Source organism: Podarcis gaigeae (assembly GCF_964106915.1).
Source record: "Podarcis gaigeae genome assembly, chromosome: 17".
Lineage (NCBI taxonomy): Eukaryota > Metazoa > Chordata > Lepidosauria > Squamata > Lacertidae > Podarcis > Podarcis gaigeae.
In genome coordinates, this window is record NC_139694.1 from 39,791,386 (window position 1) to 39,808,971 (window position 17,586).

General features: G+C 45.7%; 1 protein-coding gene across 1 annotated transcript in view; it reads left to right on the top strand.

The window, feature by feature from the left end:
- SMC1A (structural maintenance of chromosomes 1A) overlaps positions 1 to 17,586 on the top strand; it is a 35,075-nt gene that overhangs the window by 14,967 nt on the left and 2,522 nt on the right. Inside the window, exons 8-24 of the mRNA XM_083718455.1 lie at positions 3,526 to 3,608; positions 3,819 to 4,026; positions 4,134 to 4,319; positions 4,736 to 4,915; positions 5,485 to 5,631; positions 9,677 to 9,814; positions 10,136 to 10,252; positions 12,094 to 12,200; positions 12,319 to 12,460; positions 12,594 to 12,739; positions 13,121 to 13,274; positions 13,366 to 13,476; positions 14,660 to 14,807; positions 14,920 to 15,074; positions 16,684 to 16,835; positions 17,041 to 17,110; positions 17,235 to 17,345. Coding sequence (XP_083574581.1) covers positions 3,526 to 3,608; positions 3,819 to 4,026; positions 4,134 to 4,319; positions 4,736 to 4,915; positions 5,485 to 5,631; positions 9,677 to 9,814; positions 10,136 to 10,252; positions 12,094 to 12,200; positions 12,319 to 12,460; positions 12,594 to 12,739; positions 13,121 to 13,274; positions 13,366 to 13,476; positions 14,660 to 14,807; positions 14,920 to 15,074; positions 16,684 to 16,835; positions 17,041 to 17,110; positions 17,235 to 17,345 — 2,355 coding nt within the window. The remainder of the gene's footprint in view (positions 1 to 3,525; positions 3,609 to 3,818; positions 4,027 to 4,133; positions 4,320 to 4,735; positions 4,916 to 5,484; positions 5,632 to 9,676; positions 9,815 to 10,135; positions 10,253 to 12,093; positions 12,201 to 12,318; positions 12,461 to 12,593; positions 12,740 to 13,120; positions 13,275 to 13,365; positions 13,477 to 14,659; positions 14,808 to 14,919; positions 15,075 to 16,683; positions 16,836 to 17,040; positions 17,111 to 17,234; positions 17,346 to 17,586) is intronic.

Consider the following 17,586-nt stretch of genomic DNA (forward strand, 5'->3'; position numbering starts at 1 on the left):
GAATACACACCTTCTAATTCTGTATTTTTCGCCCTATAGGACACACTTTTCCCCCTCCAAAAATGAAGGGGAAATGTGTGTGCGTCCTATGGGGCGAATGCAGGCTTTCGCTGAAGCCTGGTGCACACCGTCTCCTCTCGCTCTCCAGGCTTCAGGAAGCTATCCGCAAGCCGTGGAAGAGCTTCACGCAGCTCTCCCACGGCTTGTGGAGAGCTGCCTGTTCTGGGGTCTGGGGTCGGGGGAAGCTCGGGCTTCCCTCGCCTCAGCCCCGCGCCTGGGGGGGGGGAATAATTTTTTTCTTTATTTCCCCCCCCCCAAAAAAAATAGGTGCACCCTATGGGCCGAAAAATACGGTAATCTGATCCAATACAAAAAGTTATAATAAAACATAACTTTAAAATGGAACAACTTATATCCAAAAAGTAAAATTCAATCCATTAGATTGTAATCTGTTAGTAAAAGTAAATAATAGTAAATTAATCTATTAGAATAGTACACAATAAAATTAACTCTCAAAACATCATATCATGATGTTTAGCTGGTGATATATCACAATGTTGAAAACCAAATATTGTCCAGCCCTGATGTAAGTGCAGCCCTCTCCAAGATGGCAGCAGCAAGGCCAGCTCCACTGGGTTCTCCCATCTCCCACAAGCACCATTCTCCGTCCTGCCTTCCTTCAGGGAGAAGCCCTGGCTTTCTTCATGTGCTCCAGTGGCAGAAGGGGGAGTGGACCCAATGTCAGCCACTGACTGACTGAGTCCGGCAGCAAGAGTGTCAGTGGCACAGCCGTCTCCTAGACTGTTGGGCAGTGGAACCAGCCAAAGCAGGCAGTGCCTACAAAGTGAATGGTTTGCACAGGAATGGCTGGGAGACAGATACAAGGTGAAATGTATTGATTGTTGTGCTGCGAGAGGGAGGAAAGAGAACTGTTATTCCAGTTGGTGATGGGCAGGGAAGTTCAGCCTGTGGACTGCATCACCCTGCAGGGACTGCAGGGAAAGGGGTGGGATAATAATCATAGAGTTGGAAGGGACCCCCAGGGTACTCTAGTCCAATCCCCTTCACCTCATCCATGATAATAGCCATCCAGCCTCAGCTTAAAAACCTCCAAGGAAGGAGAGTCCACAACCTCCCCAGGGAGACCATTCCACTGTTGAACAGCTCTTGCTGTCCGAAAGTTCCAGATTGTCAGTATCCTTTTTAAATTGTGGCGCCCAGAACTGGACACAGTATTCCAGGTACGGTCTGATCAAGGCAGAATAGAGCGGGACCATTACCGTATTTACTCGAGTCTAATGTGCCATCGAATCTAATGCACACCTCAGTTGGCAAAACCTTGAAACAAAAAAAAAGTATTTGCTGGCGAATGTAATGCACGTAGACAAGAGGTGCACTCTTTGCAACAGACAAGCTGAAAGTTTTGAGGTGCTGCAGGCTTGGCAGGGGAGAGGAGCCAAGCAAGGCGGCAGGGCTGTGCAGATGACAGGGAGCTGTCCTCCTCCTCCTCCTCCTCCACCTGCAGTAGCTTCTTGAGGGGGGCACAGCTGTGCGCCCCTCAATGGAGCAGTTTAAAGGACCCCACACCTTGCCTCTGGCTCGCACTAGCCAGTGGCTAGGTGCAAGGTCCTTTAAACTGCTCCATTGAGGGGTGCACAGCTGAACACTCCTCAATGGAGAGATGGGATGGAGCCCACACCCTGATGCCGGCTAGCGCAAGCTGGCAGCAAAGTGTGTTTTTACTCAAGTCTAATGCACCATCGAATTCAATGTGCATCCAATTTTTCACAGCCTAATTTGGCAAAAAAAGGTGCACTTTAGACTCAAGTAAATATGGTACTTCCATTGTTCTGGACACTAGGCTTCTCTTGAGGTAGCCTAGAATAGCATTAGTTTTTTTTGCTGCTGCATCACACTGTTGACTCATGTTAAGATTGTGGTCCACCAAGACTCCAAGATCCTTTTCACATGTACTTCTGGCAAGTCAAGTGTCCCCCATCTCCAGGTAAAGGAGTTTGAATAGCTTACTCCATGACAGTGTGGGACACCTCCAGCCCCCAGGCCAATCTCAGGCCATTTCCCCCAAATTACACCCACTCAGCCATCAATTGACATCATGGTGATGTCAGCTGATGGGCAGGGAGACATGGTTTATTCCTGTCTTGGCTGCATGCCCTGTTCCTGGCAGGGAACAGGATTGTGCAGCCAAGGCAGTAGGGTTTAATATCCATGAGATCAAATCCTGCTCAAAAGCCCCTTTTGAAGCAGCTCATGTTGTTCTCCCATGGGCAAGTGGCAGCAGCAGTGGGAAAGAAAACACTTCACCACCAGCCAACTGCCTGCTTGCAGGAAAATCACATGAGTGCTGAAAGCAGTGCTTTTGGAACCCAGTGCTAAGCAGGATTGTTCTCCCTTCATGTGAGCTGACGCTAGATGATGTATCAATATATCACCCAGGACTGGTATGAGGGGCAGACTGTGATGGCGGCTTCACTCGGTATATTGCATGTGAAGCCACTGCTGCTCCTGAGTCCCTCTGCCCTGAGGGAAAAACAAGGTTTAGCTGGGTGCTGGAGGTAGAGGGACTCAGGAGTGGCGACAGTTTCACCACCGATATACCACTGAGTGAAGCTGCCATTGCACTCTGCCTGCATACTTCAGCGGTGAGGTGCAATACAGCTTGTTCCTCCCTCTGCTTGTTTAAACTGCTTGGCTGAGGAGCCTTCTGCTGCCGTTGCCATTTTACAGAGCCCCTGACCTTCCCCTGGCTGACACAAGTCAGCAGCGGGGTGGGAGCTCCTTTAAAGTGCTCCTGCTCCCCAGCTGAGGGAGCCCCAATCCTTCTCCTGCTGATGGGAATTTGGACGACACCAGGTCAGGGAAGACTGCTGTCAGAAGATCTTCTGAACTCTCTTAGGAATTAATTGGTTGAGCAAGTTCCCAGGAAAGAGGTATGTCAAGTCTTGGGAGACTTTTTACCCTTCAGCTGTTGCTGAACTACAACTCTCATCACCTTTTTTTGTTGGGGCTGATGCAGTTCTGGAGGGCCAAAAGTTCCCCACACCTGCTGTAAGGGAAGCTTGAAGGTTTGTATTTCCTGCTTCCATGAAACAAGTGGATTCCAGAGACGTACAGCCTTTCCATACCCAAGATCAATCTTTCACCCTTACTTGGAATGCAGGATATGCTTTTTATGTTTTCCTCTTCATATAACCAGAGTAGTTTGATCCTCCCACAGCTTTTTTACCTTGTCTCCCCTTTGCTCTCTGTCTGTCAGTCTCTTTATTTCCCTAGGAGAGGGCTTCATTGCCTCTTAGGTGATCTAGCTTAAGTAAGTGTTTGCAGATAACTAATTTAAGACCAATAGATTAAGCGACCTTGTCAGTTGGTAATGTTGCTTGTTAAAGTGGTTCTCATTCAAGGGGGTCGGAGACTGGCCTTTGGCATTGGTTGAATAGGGCCCTGGCTTTGAGCTAAGCTCCACTGGTGCTTGCTTACATTTGGCTTATTCATTTTGTTTTGTAGGCCAAGATAAAGCAGAAATTGCGGGAGATTGAAGAAAACCAAAAACGTATTGAGAAGCTGGAGGAGTACATTGCTACTAGCAAGTAAGGGCAAGGAAGGGGCCACGTGATATTGGGGGGGGGGGTGTGCCTTAGCAGACTCTGGTGGGGAAAGGATAAGGAAGCTGGGCTCTCTTTGGGGATTGCTTAGGAGGCCCACTCTACAAGTCATCATATTAGCCCCTCCCAGCACAGTGCAACCAAGCCTGATGCAGGCATGGAGTGATCAGGGAGTTCTTACTGCTCATTCTTTAGGCAGTCCTTGGAGGAGCAAAAGAAGCTGGAGGGGGAGCTGACGGAGGAGGTAGAGCTGGCCAAGCGCCGGATCGATGAGATTAACAAGGAGCTGAACCAGGTGATGGAGCAGCTGGGGGATGCTCGCATTGACCGGCAGGAGAACAGCCGGCAGCAGCGCAAGGCTGAGATCATGGAAAGCATCAAGCGCCTCTACCCTGGCTCTGTGGTAAGTGGAGAAGAACAATAGCAAGCTCCTCAAGGCAGAGGGTGGGTGGGGTAGAATTGGAGGCCAGGGCCCCTCCTTGCCTCATTCCATTTCCTTGTTTCCCACAGTACGGGCGCCTAATTGACCTCTGCCAGCCGACCCAGAAGAAATATCAGATCGCTGTAACCAAGGTCCTGGGCAAGAACATGGATGCCATCATCGTTGATTCAGAGAAGACTGGCCGGGACTGTATCCAGTACATTAAGGAGCAGCGAGGAGAGCCTGAGACCTTCCTGCCCCTTGACTACCTTGAGGTGAGGCCTAACAAGGCCTGGGCATGGTGGTGGATTACTGCAGAGATAGATAAATCTCCATGTTTGTGCTAGCCTGCCGATGATCAGGTGGTATCTTTTTTCCTACCCTGCCACCTGTTCAGCTCCCAACACTTTCTAAAGGTAGCTCCCTCAGACTGATTCTGAGGTAGGATTTGCACAGAGCTCTTGCCCAAGGGACTCGGTTTCCCCCCCTTTTGCTCCTTCCCATGTAGCCACCTCGCTTCAACGATAAGCTGCTTTTAAAACAAAGGTATACATGTAAAGTTATAACGGTGATGGGGAAGGACTGCCTCGACTTCAGTGGCTGGAGTAACTTTGAGTGATCTGCAGACTGACATAAGCTTGTCACTGTGCATCTTTGCCTCCCCCCGAGCCAAAACGCCTATATATTGCAGGTGAAACCGACAGACGAGAAGCTCCGCGAGCTGAAGGGAGCCAAGTTGGTGATTGACGTAATTCGCTACGAGCCGCCTCACATCAAGAAGGCCCTGCAGTATGCTTGTGGGAATGCCCTTGTGTGTGACAATGTGGAGGATGCCCGTCGCATTGCCTTTGGAGGGCACCAGCGTCACAAGGTCTGAGAAATCTTGCGAGCCGCTCTTAAGTTTCTTGCCTCTCAGCCTCCTCCAGAACTACAAACACAGTCCCACTCAAGATTCTACAGCAAGGAACCTTGAATTTCTGTTAACTGCATAGATGTATTACAGACTAAGAAAACGTGCTGGTATTTCCTTTATTTGGTTTCTGCTTTTTCTAAAAGGATACCAAAGCCCCAGCTTCTTGTTAATGAAAAGCTTCCTCTGGTCTCATCTTTGGTTTTGGAAAGTTTACCAAAGCTTGTTCATTCACAACTGTCTTTACAGCCAGGAGGGCTAGATACTTTTAATGAAAATTTAAAGATGAGATTTTACAGGATGCTAAATTGTGCACTCAGTTCCCAGTTTGGTGTTTGCACAGAACTGCAGAACACCCTTGGCCCTGTCTTTGCTGTAACTCAAAAAGTGCTGCTTCCTTCTGCATATTATGTACTGTAGCATATTGTTACTGTAGCCATCACTAGCCCTGGGTGACTGATAGCCAAGACCTGAGGTGGCTGCTGCTTCTTGGTGTGACTTGCTGTGTTCCCTTCTTCGTCCTTTTCCAGACTGTAGCCCTGGATGGGACCCTCTTCCAGAAGTCTGGGGTGATCTCAGGAGGTGCCAGTGACCTGAAAGCCAAGGCCAGGCGCTGGGATGAAAAGGCTGTGGACAAGCTGAAAGAGAAGAAAGAGAGGCTGACAGAGGAGCTAAAGGTTGGGATGGCTTTTAGTTGCCAAGTTCTGCTACAAGCTCTAGATAGCATCAATAGAGAAATGTTGACTGGGAAGAATTTGGGGCATCATTGAAGGTCCCAAGCTAAAAATGCGCCAAGGCTCATTTGGGATGCTCAGGGGGTCTAACAGGAATAGGGAGCACAACACCAAAAAAAAGGGACACTACAGTCCTACACACATAATTACAGGGTACCTATCCAATCTCAGCGATTTGGTCTCCATCAGAACTCATAGCAGTTCAGATAGAGACTGAGCTGACTGATGGAAGAACAAGGTGAGAAGTAATGGGGTGTTTTGCCAGGCAAGAGTGGGATGTTGAGGAGAACAAGACAAGAGGCGTCATTTTGGCTGAAGGGGTTGTGCTTAACAAGCTTTCCTTATGTTGCTCACCAGAAATCCTTCTTCCTAAAGCTCCTTCTTGTTTCTGGTTTTGTTGGATTTACTGGCTTTCCATGAATGCCTCTCCCCAAATGTGGATAATCTGGCAGTATTTAACTTGTTTATATTTTTAACAGGATTTATATACCACTTAATTGTAAATAAGACCTCTAAGCTGTTTACAAAGAATACAAAATACATATTAAAATTGTCAGCAAAAAGCAAAGTTAAAATCAAGTTTCAAGAAAATTAAAGTACAAATAAAATCAACAGTTAAAATATACAGTGTAAGCTAAAATTCCAGTTAAAATACTTGTTAACTTTTCATGGAGATACATCAAACCACTGAGCACTTTAAAAGCAGTAATTTTCAAGACTGGGAGAAGTGACAGTCAAGGCAGTGAGTACTTCCTTGTTCCTTACAAGTTTATGGTTTGGAAAGAGACTTTCAGACAGGAATTGAAAATGATTGAATGTTCCTCTCTACAAAAATGGCTCCCTGAATTTATAAAACTAGCACATAAAAGTGCAGTCTAGGCTATGGAAGGTTGTTTTCTGTCTGTAAAAGTATTCAGTTGTAAAAATGCCCAGTTGTAGTTTGAAGTGGAGCAACTCAGGCAGATGATTACCACCTCTTAGGCTGTCTTCCTCTATACCCTTCCTAAAAAGTAAGTCCCACTGAACTCATTGGGGACTTTGTGAAAACAGGCTTAGGATTACCGTATTTTTTGCCCTATAGGACACACTTTTTCCCCTCCAAAAATGAAGGGGAAATCTGTGTGCGTCCTATGGGGCGAATACAGGCTTTCGCTGAAGCTTGGGGAGCGAGAGGGGTCGGTGCGCACTGATCCCTCTCGCTCTCCAGGCTTCAGGAAGCTATCAGCAAGCCTGGGGAGCATGCGGGAGTTCCCGCAGGGCTCCCTAGGCTGCGGATAGCAGCCTGCCGCCCGGCGCGCGAGGTGCCCTAAAGCAGAGCGCCCCTTGCGCCGGGCAGACATTAGCCAGCCCCACAAGCTCAGGGAACAGCAGGGAGGCGCAGCGCCGCCATCCCACTGTTCCCCGACCTGGTTTTGGGGGAGAAATAAAGGGGGGAAAATTCCCTTTATTTCCGCCCCAAGAAACTAGGTGCGTCCTATGGGACAAAAAATACGGTATACTGCATGTGCATCACTGGCTGCATTTGCATGTGATATAACGTTTAGCATTACAAGGACGAGTCACAGTGAGCATCAGACTCATGCTCTCCCTGCTGCCGCCCCCATTATGACTGCAAGGAGTTCAGAAGCTTTTGCTTCTTTTACATTAACCACTGCTTATCTTGACATCCAAATCTGGGGAAAGTATGGTTAGTCTCATCCAACCAAGTGGAAACAAGCCAATTTCAAAACCAATTTACAAAGTTAAGATTAACTGCAGTTTAGTTCAAAGTAATGATACAAACTATGGTTAATCTAAAACAAAAGTGGAAGCTTCCATTCTCCCTTTGGCCATACTGGAGTAGGAAAGGTGGAAGCACTTGAGCTGTAACTCATCTACATAACATGAAACTACGTTTTAGCATGGCACGCAAACTGGGCCACTAGCTCTTCGCAATTGTGTGTGTTCAGTTAAATAATTTTTATTAATTTTCAATTACAAAAAATCCAATATATGCCATATTGTATCAGTGCCAATTCACAATTCCAATTCAAATATAATTAAAAAGCCAATTACATAATCATATTGTTTTTACTCCTGCATGCTAGATTTCAGGGTACGGCATTTTTGTTTTCATTCTGCTTCCGAAGGTTTGTTTAATCCAATTCCATTCAATCTTAATCACAATCCCTTACCCACAGCTACAATGTTTTTAACATTTATATTAAAACATTTAGTATTCGTATTAAAACATTTAGTGATTTATATTCCTGCAAGAAAAGTTCTGTAATCCTTAATAGTACCTGTGCATGAAGTTTGTTTTATATTTATATCAATTTACTTTGTCAATATTGTTTCTTCTTAGTGTCCTTCATGACCTGCACCGCTCAGCCACTTCTAGTCTTTCTCTCCCCCTTTGTCTCAAAAAGCAAGGCTGTTATTGCAATTCTGTCATATGCCGTATTTATTTCGTTACAAGAATAGAGATAGTCTGGCAAAGCGTCGACAAGCCTCTGGTTTCTCTCTCCTTTCATCTTTTCACAATAACGATCTGGTGTCCCACCAAAGCCTGGCAAGCCTTCAAAGACCCCTCTAAGGCAGCGATACAATGAAAAATAAATCCTTCCGAATGGTTCAAATCCATACCCATTTCATGTACAGTTCTATTTTGCATTGTCTTCCATTGACAAACTCCCATTTTCTTTAATCTTCTCCTGCCTTCCATTAATTTTTTAACAATCAGTGTGGGTTTGCCAAATCATTTATGTAGCAAACAAGATGTATATAAAAAGGGTAAAGACTCCCCCCCCCATACCGTCGTTTACAATGAAAGAAATTTTTCTTTCTATTTCAGATCTCTATGTCTTTCTAGCCATTTCATTTTAGCAGGTGATAATCTTGTCCCATCTATCCCAGCACGTGTCTGTAAATTAGTTCAAATTCTACTCTAATAAACAGAAGAACCTTTGCACCTTAATTGCTGTTGAAGGGTTATACTGATAAGCAAAGTACTTTGGCACTCAGCTCCTCCTGCCTCCTGGATTCCATGCTGGAGGGAGAAGCAGGTATCAAGGCAATCTGCAAGTGAAGCTCACTCTCCCCCCGCCCCCCCCCCGGTCCTGGGGGGAGTTTGCAAGGACAGTTACCCTCAAATGATCCTTGTTTACGCTTCGCTAACGATCTCCACTAACGTGGGAGTGGCATCCATTAAGGCAAACTGGAACCGAAAGCAGCAAGCATGTGTGTTCAGTATAATTTGTCTGCAATTACTCCCCCAATGGACACCTTAGTTACACAATTTGTATTACTGTTTTTCCTATGCTGGTGGACTGTCCCCATTGCTCATCAAGCATTTTTGGGATCATCAGGCATTTTTGGGAATAACTGACTTAAATTGATTCCTTCAGTCCTTAGCTAGGGGGTGCCATTGCGCAGTCAAGTTTACTTTTTAAAAAAAGATTTTCCAAACAAATAGTGATAGCTTTACTAGGGATGAAAAGCTATTCTGTGCATATGTGCCACACATGCATAACTTGGTTCCAGGTGTATCCATCATGAGACTTGTTCACCAAAATGATTGAAGTGGACACATTCCAGAGGAGCAGCTGTACTTAGTATATTTTAGCAAAACTGAAGAGCAGTGGTACAATAAATACTAACTAGCTTTCAGATGCAGTTGATGAAATAGACACTTGTCTACAGAGAAACATGCCTCAGCAAACTCTTTTTTTCTTCTTCTTGTATTACAGGGCACCATCATTTTTGCTTGAAATTACACTGTTCACGCAGTGCATAAATGCATCTTTTCAGGGGACTGGGTCTAGCTACCTGTCGGGGAGTTGTTTTCAGCTTTCTGAGACAGCATTGGAGCTCCTCCTTTATGCCTTATGAATTTATTCCTGGAATTTAGCTGCTTCACATTGGCTGCAGCATAACAACAAAATTGTTTTTTCATTCCATTTTTCTTTTTGCACCCGACTCCCCCTACATCTCCTTTTCTCATTTCCAGGAGCAAATGAAAGCCAAGCGGAAGGAGGCAGAGCTGCGCCAAGTCCAGTCCCAGGCCCATGGCTTGCAAATGCGTCTGAAATACTCCCAGAGTGACTTGGAGCAAACCAAGACCCGTCATCTTGCTCTCAATCTCCAGGTATGACGGCTTGTTGGGACCATGCATCCTTCAGGCCTCCAACTTCCAAGGTAGCTCTCTGAGTTTTATAGGGGATGCTACCTCTTGCCTTAGAGCTAAGGCAGTAGGTGCAGCAGAAGATGCTTGGGGATGTTCATTTGGAGGGCTGTCCTGCGCAACCATCAAAGACTACCAAGATTGGGCATGCAAGTTCACCCCTCTACTGGATATAAACACTGAAGCCCCAGTCTTGCCATGATCAATTTGCTTGAGAGAGATTCCTACCATCAGTCCCTCAGTTCCTTCTGAATTATATCCCTAATAGAATGCTATACCCAACAGGAAAAGTCCAAGCTGGAAAGTGAATTGGCCAACTTCGGGCCCCGCATCAATGACATCAAACGCATCATCCAGGGGAGGGAGCGTGAGATGAAGGAGCTCAAGGAGAAGATGAACCAGGTATGATGGATCAAGACAAAGGGCTAGACCTTGTTGTTAATGCTTGTTACTTTTATTTATTTACTTATTTATTTATTTATTTATCATTATTACTACTATTACTTTTATTATAAATTATTATTATATATTTCTATCCTACCCTCAATCCCAAAAGAGCCTAAGGTGGTTGTGTAACTTCTTAAGGAAAATCTATACAATGACTAATGTATCTGCAGCGGTCTTTGTCAACATAGTGCACCTGCAGGCTGCACTGATAAGATTTGTAGTCCCAAAACATCTGGGGAGCACAAGGTCAATATTGTCTGCTGAACAACTACATATCTAAGCAATATAAAAATCATCTCCACAAGAAGCTGCTGAATCTCAAACAACATCCAGTTTCCAAATGCCTCAGCAAAGAAAAAATCTTCAGCTCATGCCTAAATACAACATGGGGGACAAATGCCCTTATCTGAGGGAGGCAGTGTCCGCAGAGAATGCTCTGTTTTGGGTCACTGTCTTATGAGCTGTACTCATTTGTGATGCCACCAGCAGGGGCTTCCTGCATTTCTTAAAGCACAGTGAGTGGATTTCAAGACTAATAGGGCAATACCTTGGAATGGTCTTGTTGGCTCAAAGGTGGTGAGTGTTGCTTTTACGACCAATGACACAGTCTCACCTTACTGCCCTGCTTAAAAGGCTGAGAGCCACATTTTACATCAGCTGCAGCTTCCGGACCATTTTTAAGGGGAGCTCGATGTAGAGTGCATTACAGGAGTCACTAGTTAACACTCCCAAATCAGTCTCTTAAGCTTAAGCCAAGAAATAGTATTCTCTATGAAATTGAATATCAATATATGTATCAACAAAAGACTGAGTTAAGCATTTGAAAAATCCATTGAAATAAAACATTATAAGTTCATCTTAGATTGGGTAGTTCGCAAGTATCTGTGGCTTTGCACAAGGTTTTGTATTTTTCTTAGAAGATTGATATAGAATGTATAATTACTTTGGTAATTATTGTGTGTATATTAGTTGCCAACATGTTGCATGAGTCGTACTACTCCTACTCCTATACTAGGCTGAGCTAGCTGAAAGGGAGGTTCCAGAATGGGAACTAGCCTGGAAGGGGCAGGACAGAAAAGTCTGAGAAAGGGGGGTTATCAGAAGGCTACAGCAATGGCAGGTGTTGGGAAAAGAGTGAGGTAGGTGACCTGGTCTTGACATTCATCTTCTGTTCTGGTGGCTTTGAAGCTGTGTTCCAGGAACTCAGAAAGTGGAACACAGGTATGCCTAGTAATAAAAAAACTCTGGGTCTTAGAAATTTATCTGGATTCCTTATTCATGGATGACAAAAAGCTAGCCTGCCCACCAATACAGATCTTTTGCAAAGCACAAACTGGGCAGTGGCGTTCAGATGTCTTTTAGGGTGCACTGTTGGCTAATGTGGGGATTGGCCATAACTGTAGTAGACCACATGCATTGCCTACAGGAGGTTCCAAGTTCAATCTCTGGTCTCTTCAGTCAAAAGGACCAGGTATCAAATGCTGTGTAGGCTCTCAGACCCTGCAGAGCCACTTCTAAGCCACAGCCAGCCAGAATAGGCAGTAGTGGGCTAATATGAACAAATAGTCTGACCTAGGATAAGGCAGGCTGCTAGTATTGGAGCCCAGTCAGCCTTTCCAGCACAGGCTGCCTTGACTGTGTGCCCCAGAATCATCACACAGAGGCTGTGTGACATTCCAATCAGTGTGGAAAAAGTTTCCTGAATGTGGAAATTTGGTGTTAAAAAACCCACTCAAAACTACTCTGCTCCATCTCATCCTGCTCCTCTCACTTTAGTTTCTTCCCATCTTTGCCAGGTGGAAGATGAGGTATTTGAGGAGTTCTGCCGGGAGATTGGGGTAAGGAACATCAGGGAGTTTGAGGAAGAGAAGGTGAAACGCCAGAACGAGATTGCCAAGAAAAGGTAACCAGCCCAACTTTGTGCCCTCATGAAGTCTCCCAGGTTGAAGAATGCGGAAGCCGTGTGAATGCATGGATGGGTTTGGATCTGAGACCCAATTTTAACCAATGTCCCTCTGCAGGTTAGAGTTTGAAAACCAGAAGACCCGTCTGGGCATCCAGCTGGACTTTGAGAAGAACCAGCTGAAGGAGGATCAGGACAAAGTGCACATGTGGGAGCAGACGGTCAAGAAAGATGAAGCTGAGATAGAAAAACTCAAGAAGGTGCCAGGGTGGGCCGGTGGTGGCTAGGAGGGTTTGGTCCAGCAGTTACCTGTGGCTTGAAGGTGGGGAAGAAGGCAGTAGAGTCTATGGTCGAGCTCATAGTCTCTCTGTTTCTCTCTGCCCCCCACTTAAGGAGGAACAGCGGCACATGAAGATCATTGATGAGACCATGGCACAGCTGCAGGACCTGAAGAACCAGCACTTGGCCAAGAAATCTGAGGTGAACGACAAGAACCATGAGATGGAGGAGATTCGGAAGAAGCTGGGCGGGGCCAACAAGTGAGTCTTGGCTTTTGGGGGCAGAGGCTAGGGAATGTAGGAAGGGAGGACTTTGGAGGGATGCTTGATAACCTTTCCCCTTTCTCTAAGGTGGGAAGTTTGTAAAATGGCTGGAGGTGAATCCTGTGCTAGATCTGACCAAATACAGTAGCGTCCTCCTCCTAGGGGCAGCCAGCCAGAAGCCTCTGGGACAACTCCCCTATGGGTTGTCCCTAGCATCTAGTCCTTGGAGGTCCACTTTCTCTGGACAGGAAGGTTCTGTTTAACTGTTGTAGTTGATAGCTGTTGATGGCAAAAATGTCTCTATATTTCTCTTCTTTTTTTATTTGATTCAATTTAATATTTATACTAAATATTATCAATATTGACTTTTGCTCTCAGGGAGATGACTCACTTGCAGAAGGAAGTGACAGCCATTGAGACCAAGCTGGAGCAGAAGCGCAGTGACCGCCACAATCTGCTGCAAGCCTGCAAGATGCAGGACATCAAACTGCCCCTCTCTAAAGGCACCATGGATGATATCAGTCAGGAGGAGGTAAGCAGAGTCTCCCACGTATAGCAGAGGGTGGGTATGAGGCCCAAGCAGGAGAGTGAGATGGTTCTCTTTTGTTTTGATTCGGGTGCAGGGTGGCTCCCAGGGGGAGGAGGCAGCCAGCAGCTCACAGAGGACTTCCAACATGTATGCGCGAGAAGCTCTCATTGAGATTGATTACAGTGACCTCTCTGAGGACCTGAAGGTGAGCTTCCCCTTGGGTCTGCTCTTCCTGGGGAATAGCTGGGGGGGGGGGGAGGTGGCCTTTTGTCCCCAGGCTAGTGGCAAGTCCACAAAGCAAAAATATACATGTGTTCAGGTCACTTATATATTCTTTTACTTATTTAAAATATTTATGCCCTGTCATTCTGTCAAATGATCTACGAGGTGGCTTCAATCCAAAATAAAAGCTGCATTTAAAACCAGCATAATAACAGAACTGCAGGGCAGAATGAACATTAATAAATTAAAAATGAGTAAGAAAATGCTGGAACATTGTTTATTTGTTAGCTTCCCCCGATCCCTACAAAAACGTAAACCAAAAGCTTTAAAGTACTTCCACAAGTCCCTTAATGAGGAAGCCTGGGGAGTTGCTCTCAGGAAGGAATTCCAGATTCTAGGTGCACATAAATAACATCGGCAGCACTGGTAATGGGGGAATTCAAAGCAGCATCTTCAAAGTTGCATCTGAGTGAATGGGCTGGTTCACGTAGGTGACAGCCAGTGCCCAACCCCTTTAGGCCTTTACATTCCTGATTCTGCTTGATAGAGGGTTCTCCACTTGTCAATCTTCCCCTGATTCTTCAGGGATAAAATGGGGCTGTCTTCCCTATGTTCTTTGTCATTCACATGTCATCATCCCTTTTGTCTCCGCTGAACCATGGATGATCCATGTGCCTCATAAACGTAAGTTTGGAACTTCTGTTTAGAAATTATTATTTTTTTATCTTTTAACTTTGCAACCTGACTTTCTCTTTACCTGACCCTTTTGTTCTTAAAGAAGTCTTTAAGAAAATTGGAATCTGGAGTTGATTGTGTACTCTGACCTCTCAAGGATCGCTCCTGCATATGCCATAACAATTGTCCGTGCCATAGATTGAGTTAATGGGCAGGGGAAAGGGATCCTGATTGGACTGTGCCCCAGGGATGATGGCAGAGAGTTTGCTAGAAGGGCTTTTCTCTCCCATATAATTAGCCCCAAAGGTCCTGAGGATTCTCACCCCAGACTTCGGTTGGCTAGAGAGGGTAGTGGCATAGGTGCATCACTAAGGCAGATGCATCTGGGTTCTCTGGAAATTTCTGGGTTTGTGGGGGGGTGGGGATGATGACTATTAGAGTCTCTGGCTGCCTGAACCGCCTCCCATCATTCTCACCTACAGGATTCCCAGGCTGAAGATGAGATCAAGCAGGAGATGAACCAGCTGCAACAGAAGCTGAATGAGCAGCAGAGCATTTTGCAGCGGATTGCTGCTCCTAATATGAAGGCAATGGAGAAGCTGGAGAGTGTGCGGGACAAGTTCCAGGAGACCTCTGATGGTACTGGACCCCCCCTCCTGACCTCTCTTTAGAGTGCTGGGGGCCTGGGCCGAGGGCTTCTGCTGGAGGGCTGGGAAGACCCATGCTTACACTTCTTCCTTTGCTCTGGTAGAATTCGAGGCTGCCCGGAAACGTGCCAAGAAAGCCAAGCAGGCATTTGAACAGATAAAAAAGGAGCGCTTTGACCGCTTCAACTGCTGCTTTGAGTCAGTGGCCACCAACATCGATGAGATCTACAAAGCCCTGTCACGAAATAGCAGTGCCCAGGTGAGGACACCCCTGGCCTACCATGGACAGCTAACAATGTTATAAACGGTTCTTGTGTGTGATCCATGTTTTGACAAACATTAAAGCCAGGGAACCTAAATTCTGCGTCCGGTATGAATTGGATAAATGGAGGAAATTTGCACAGTGTCTTATTTTTATATTGTCCTTCCTGCTAATATTTACTCTTTAGCACCATTTATTCTGTGCTTTTTATTCATGTGGAGAGGCAATAAGCTATTCCCCTGCCTTCAGAGATCTCAGCAGGCAGCACCCACTTACATCCAAGCATATCTTCTGACCCATGGGAGCTAGCAACTTGCTGTTCTATCTTTTCTCATTTTTCAAACAATTTTAAATAGAGCAGGAAGTGAAATTCAACAGCTAGAGCCGCATTCAGCGCTTTTTATGTATCTCCACAGAATTGTACCATACAGACAGACAAATACTATGATGTTCAAATATTTTAGGGATTATTATGGGTGCCATGTCTTTAAAATTGGATGAACCCTATAAAGAGTGTGTGTGTTTTCCTCCCATGATCGACCAAAGGTTGTTTTATTGTAAATGGAAGCCAATTTACTACAAATTGGAAATCAAAATTCCATTAACCATGGAAATCAGATTTTGAGAGTTCACTGCCAACAGATTATAGAAATTGTGTTCATGCAAATTTGTTTTCTAGTTGCAAACAGAATTGTCTTCTAAAACATCAATCTAAACCCCAGAAGACTGATTACAGCCTAGCTACTGTTCTTTTTATTCATATGCAAAATATGCTATTTATTTATGTGTTGGGCTTTGAAATGCTCTCCCATATTGTCATCAGACAAATTGTACCAACTGGCATTCGCTTGAGCCTTCTAGTGCCATGCTTTGTGGAGTGAGGCTCCTGTGTGTGTATTCCATGTTGCAGGGGGAACTGTGCATGCTGCCTCAGTCAAAGCAGCTGCAGGAGCACACTTGTTTGTTGCTTGCTTGCTTGCCTGCCTGCTTGCTTGCTTTCTGAGTAGTGGGGGACCTAATAAAGCCCTCATTGCCCCTAAATAGATGATGGACTCTGTTGTCAGCCAGCTCCTCAGTGGTGGCTTTTTGCAACTATATTTGATTATTTTTAATAATGTGCCACGTTTCTTGGCTTGCTGAGTTATATTAGAAGTATCCAAATCAGTTTGAATTCCAGAATACTGTTGTTGCCCAGAAGCCTCTGAGGTAGCTCTCAACCCACCCCTCTTGGGTGTATCGACTAGCAAAGCCCTAATACATCCATCTTTCCATCTTCCCTTACAGAAGTTTATTTTCATAGGGTCTCGCTCTGTTTCATCATACTGTGAAATTGATCTGAGCAGCTGTCTTACAGCACATTAGATCATCAGTCCACTTAGCCCATCCATCACTGTCAATGCTGACTGGCAGTGGCTCTCCGATTTCAGAAAGCCTGGAATTTTCCCCAGCCCTGCCTGGAGATGCCAGGGGTTGACCTGGGAGTTTTTCAATGCAAAACATGTGCACTACCCCCTGAGCTCTGGCCTTCCCCATTAAAGATGGTTCTGAGGTATTGACCACTGGTGTGAAGATTTCTGATTGTCTCCCTTCATCTCTTTTTCTCTAGGCCTTCCTAGGCCCCGAGAACCCAGAGGAGCCTTACTTGGATGGCATAAACTACAATTGTGTAGCCCCTGGCAAGCGCTTCCGGCCCATGGACAACCTGTCTGGTGGGGAGAAGACAGTGGCAGCCTTAGCTCTACTTTTTGCCATCCACAGGTAAGGTCAGCCTTTTACTAAGGGGGCGGGGAGGGACACTGCACACTGCAAAGGTTCACAGTCTCATGTTCTCTCCAGCATCTGCAGTGGATGGGTAGGAAAGGCCTCTGCCAGAGACGCTGAAGAGCTGCTGGTCTTGGTGGACCAGCGGTCCATCTCTGTACAAGGTGGCTTCATATTGCTGGCTCTCTCTCTTTATCCACAGCTACAAACCTGCTCCATTTTTTGTCTTGGATGAGATCGATGCTGCTTTGGACAACACCAACATTGGGAAGGTTGGTATGAGGCTAAATCAGATGGGGCAGCTGGACATTACTGGATCAGATTTGAAGAAAAGCAAAGGGAGGGTTGGGCTGATCAGTTCTCCTTTTCACCCTTCTCCCTCTGGCATCCCCACAGGTGGCCAATTACATCAAGGAGCAATCTACGTGCAACTTCCAGGCCATTGTTATTTCCTTGAAGGAGGAATTCTACACCAAGGCCGAGAGTCTCATTGGTGTCTACCCTGAGGTATGGAAGTGTAACAGAGAATTATATTTCAGTGCTGCTGACACCTATCCACTGCCTGCCTGTATTAATGACAGTAATGTGTTTGTACCCCCCTCTGACATCCATTCCTTTTTAAACCTTGTACAATCTAGAGATACGAAGGCATCAAAATGAGGTGACCTTGCCATGAAGGAAGGTGAAATAGGGTTGGGCGATGTATGGATTTCAGATTGGGATATATCAGCAGCTAAATTCTGCGGTA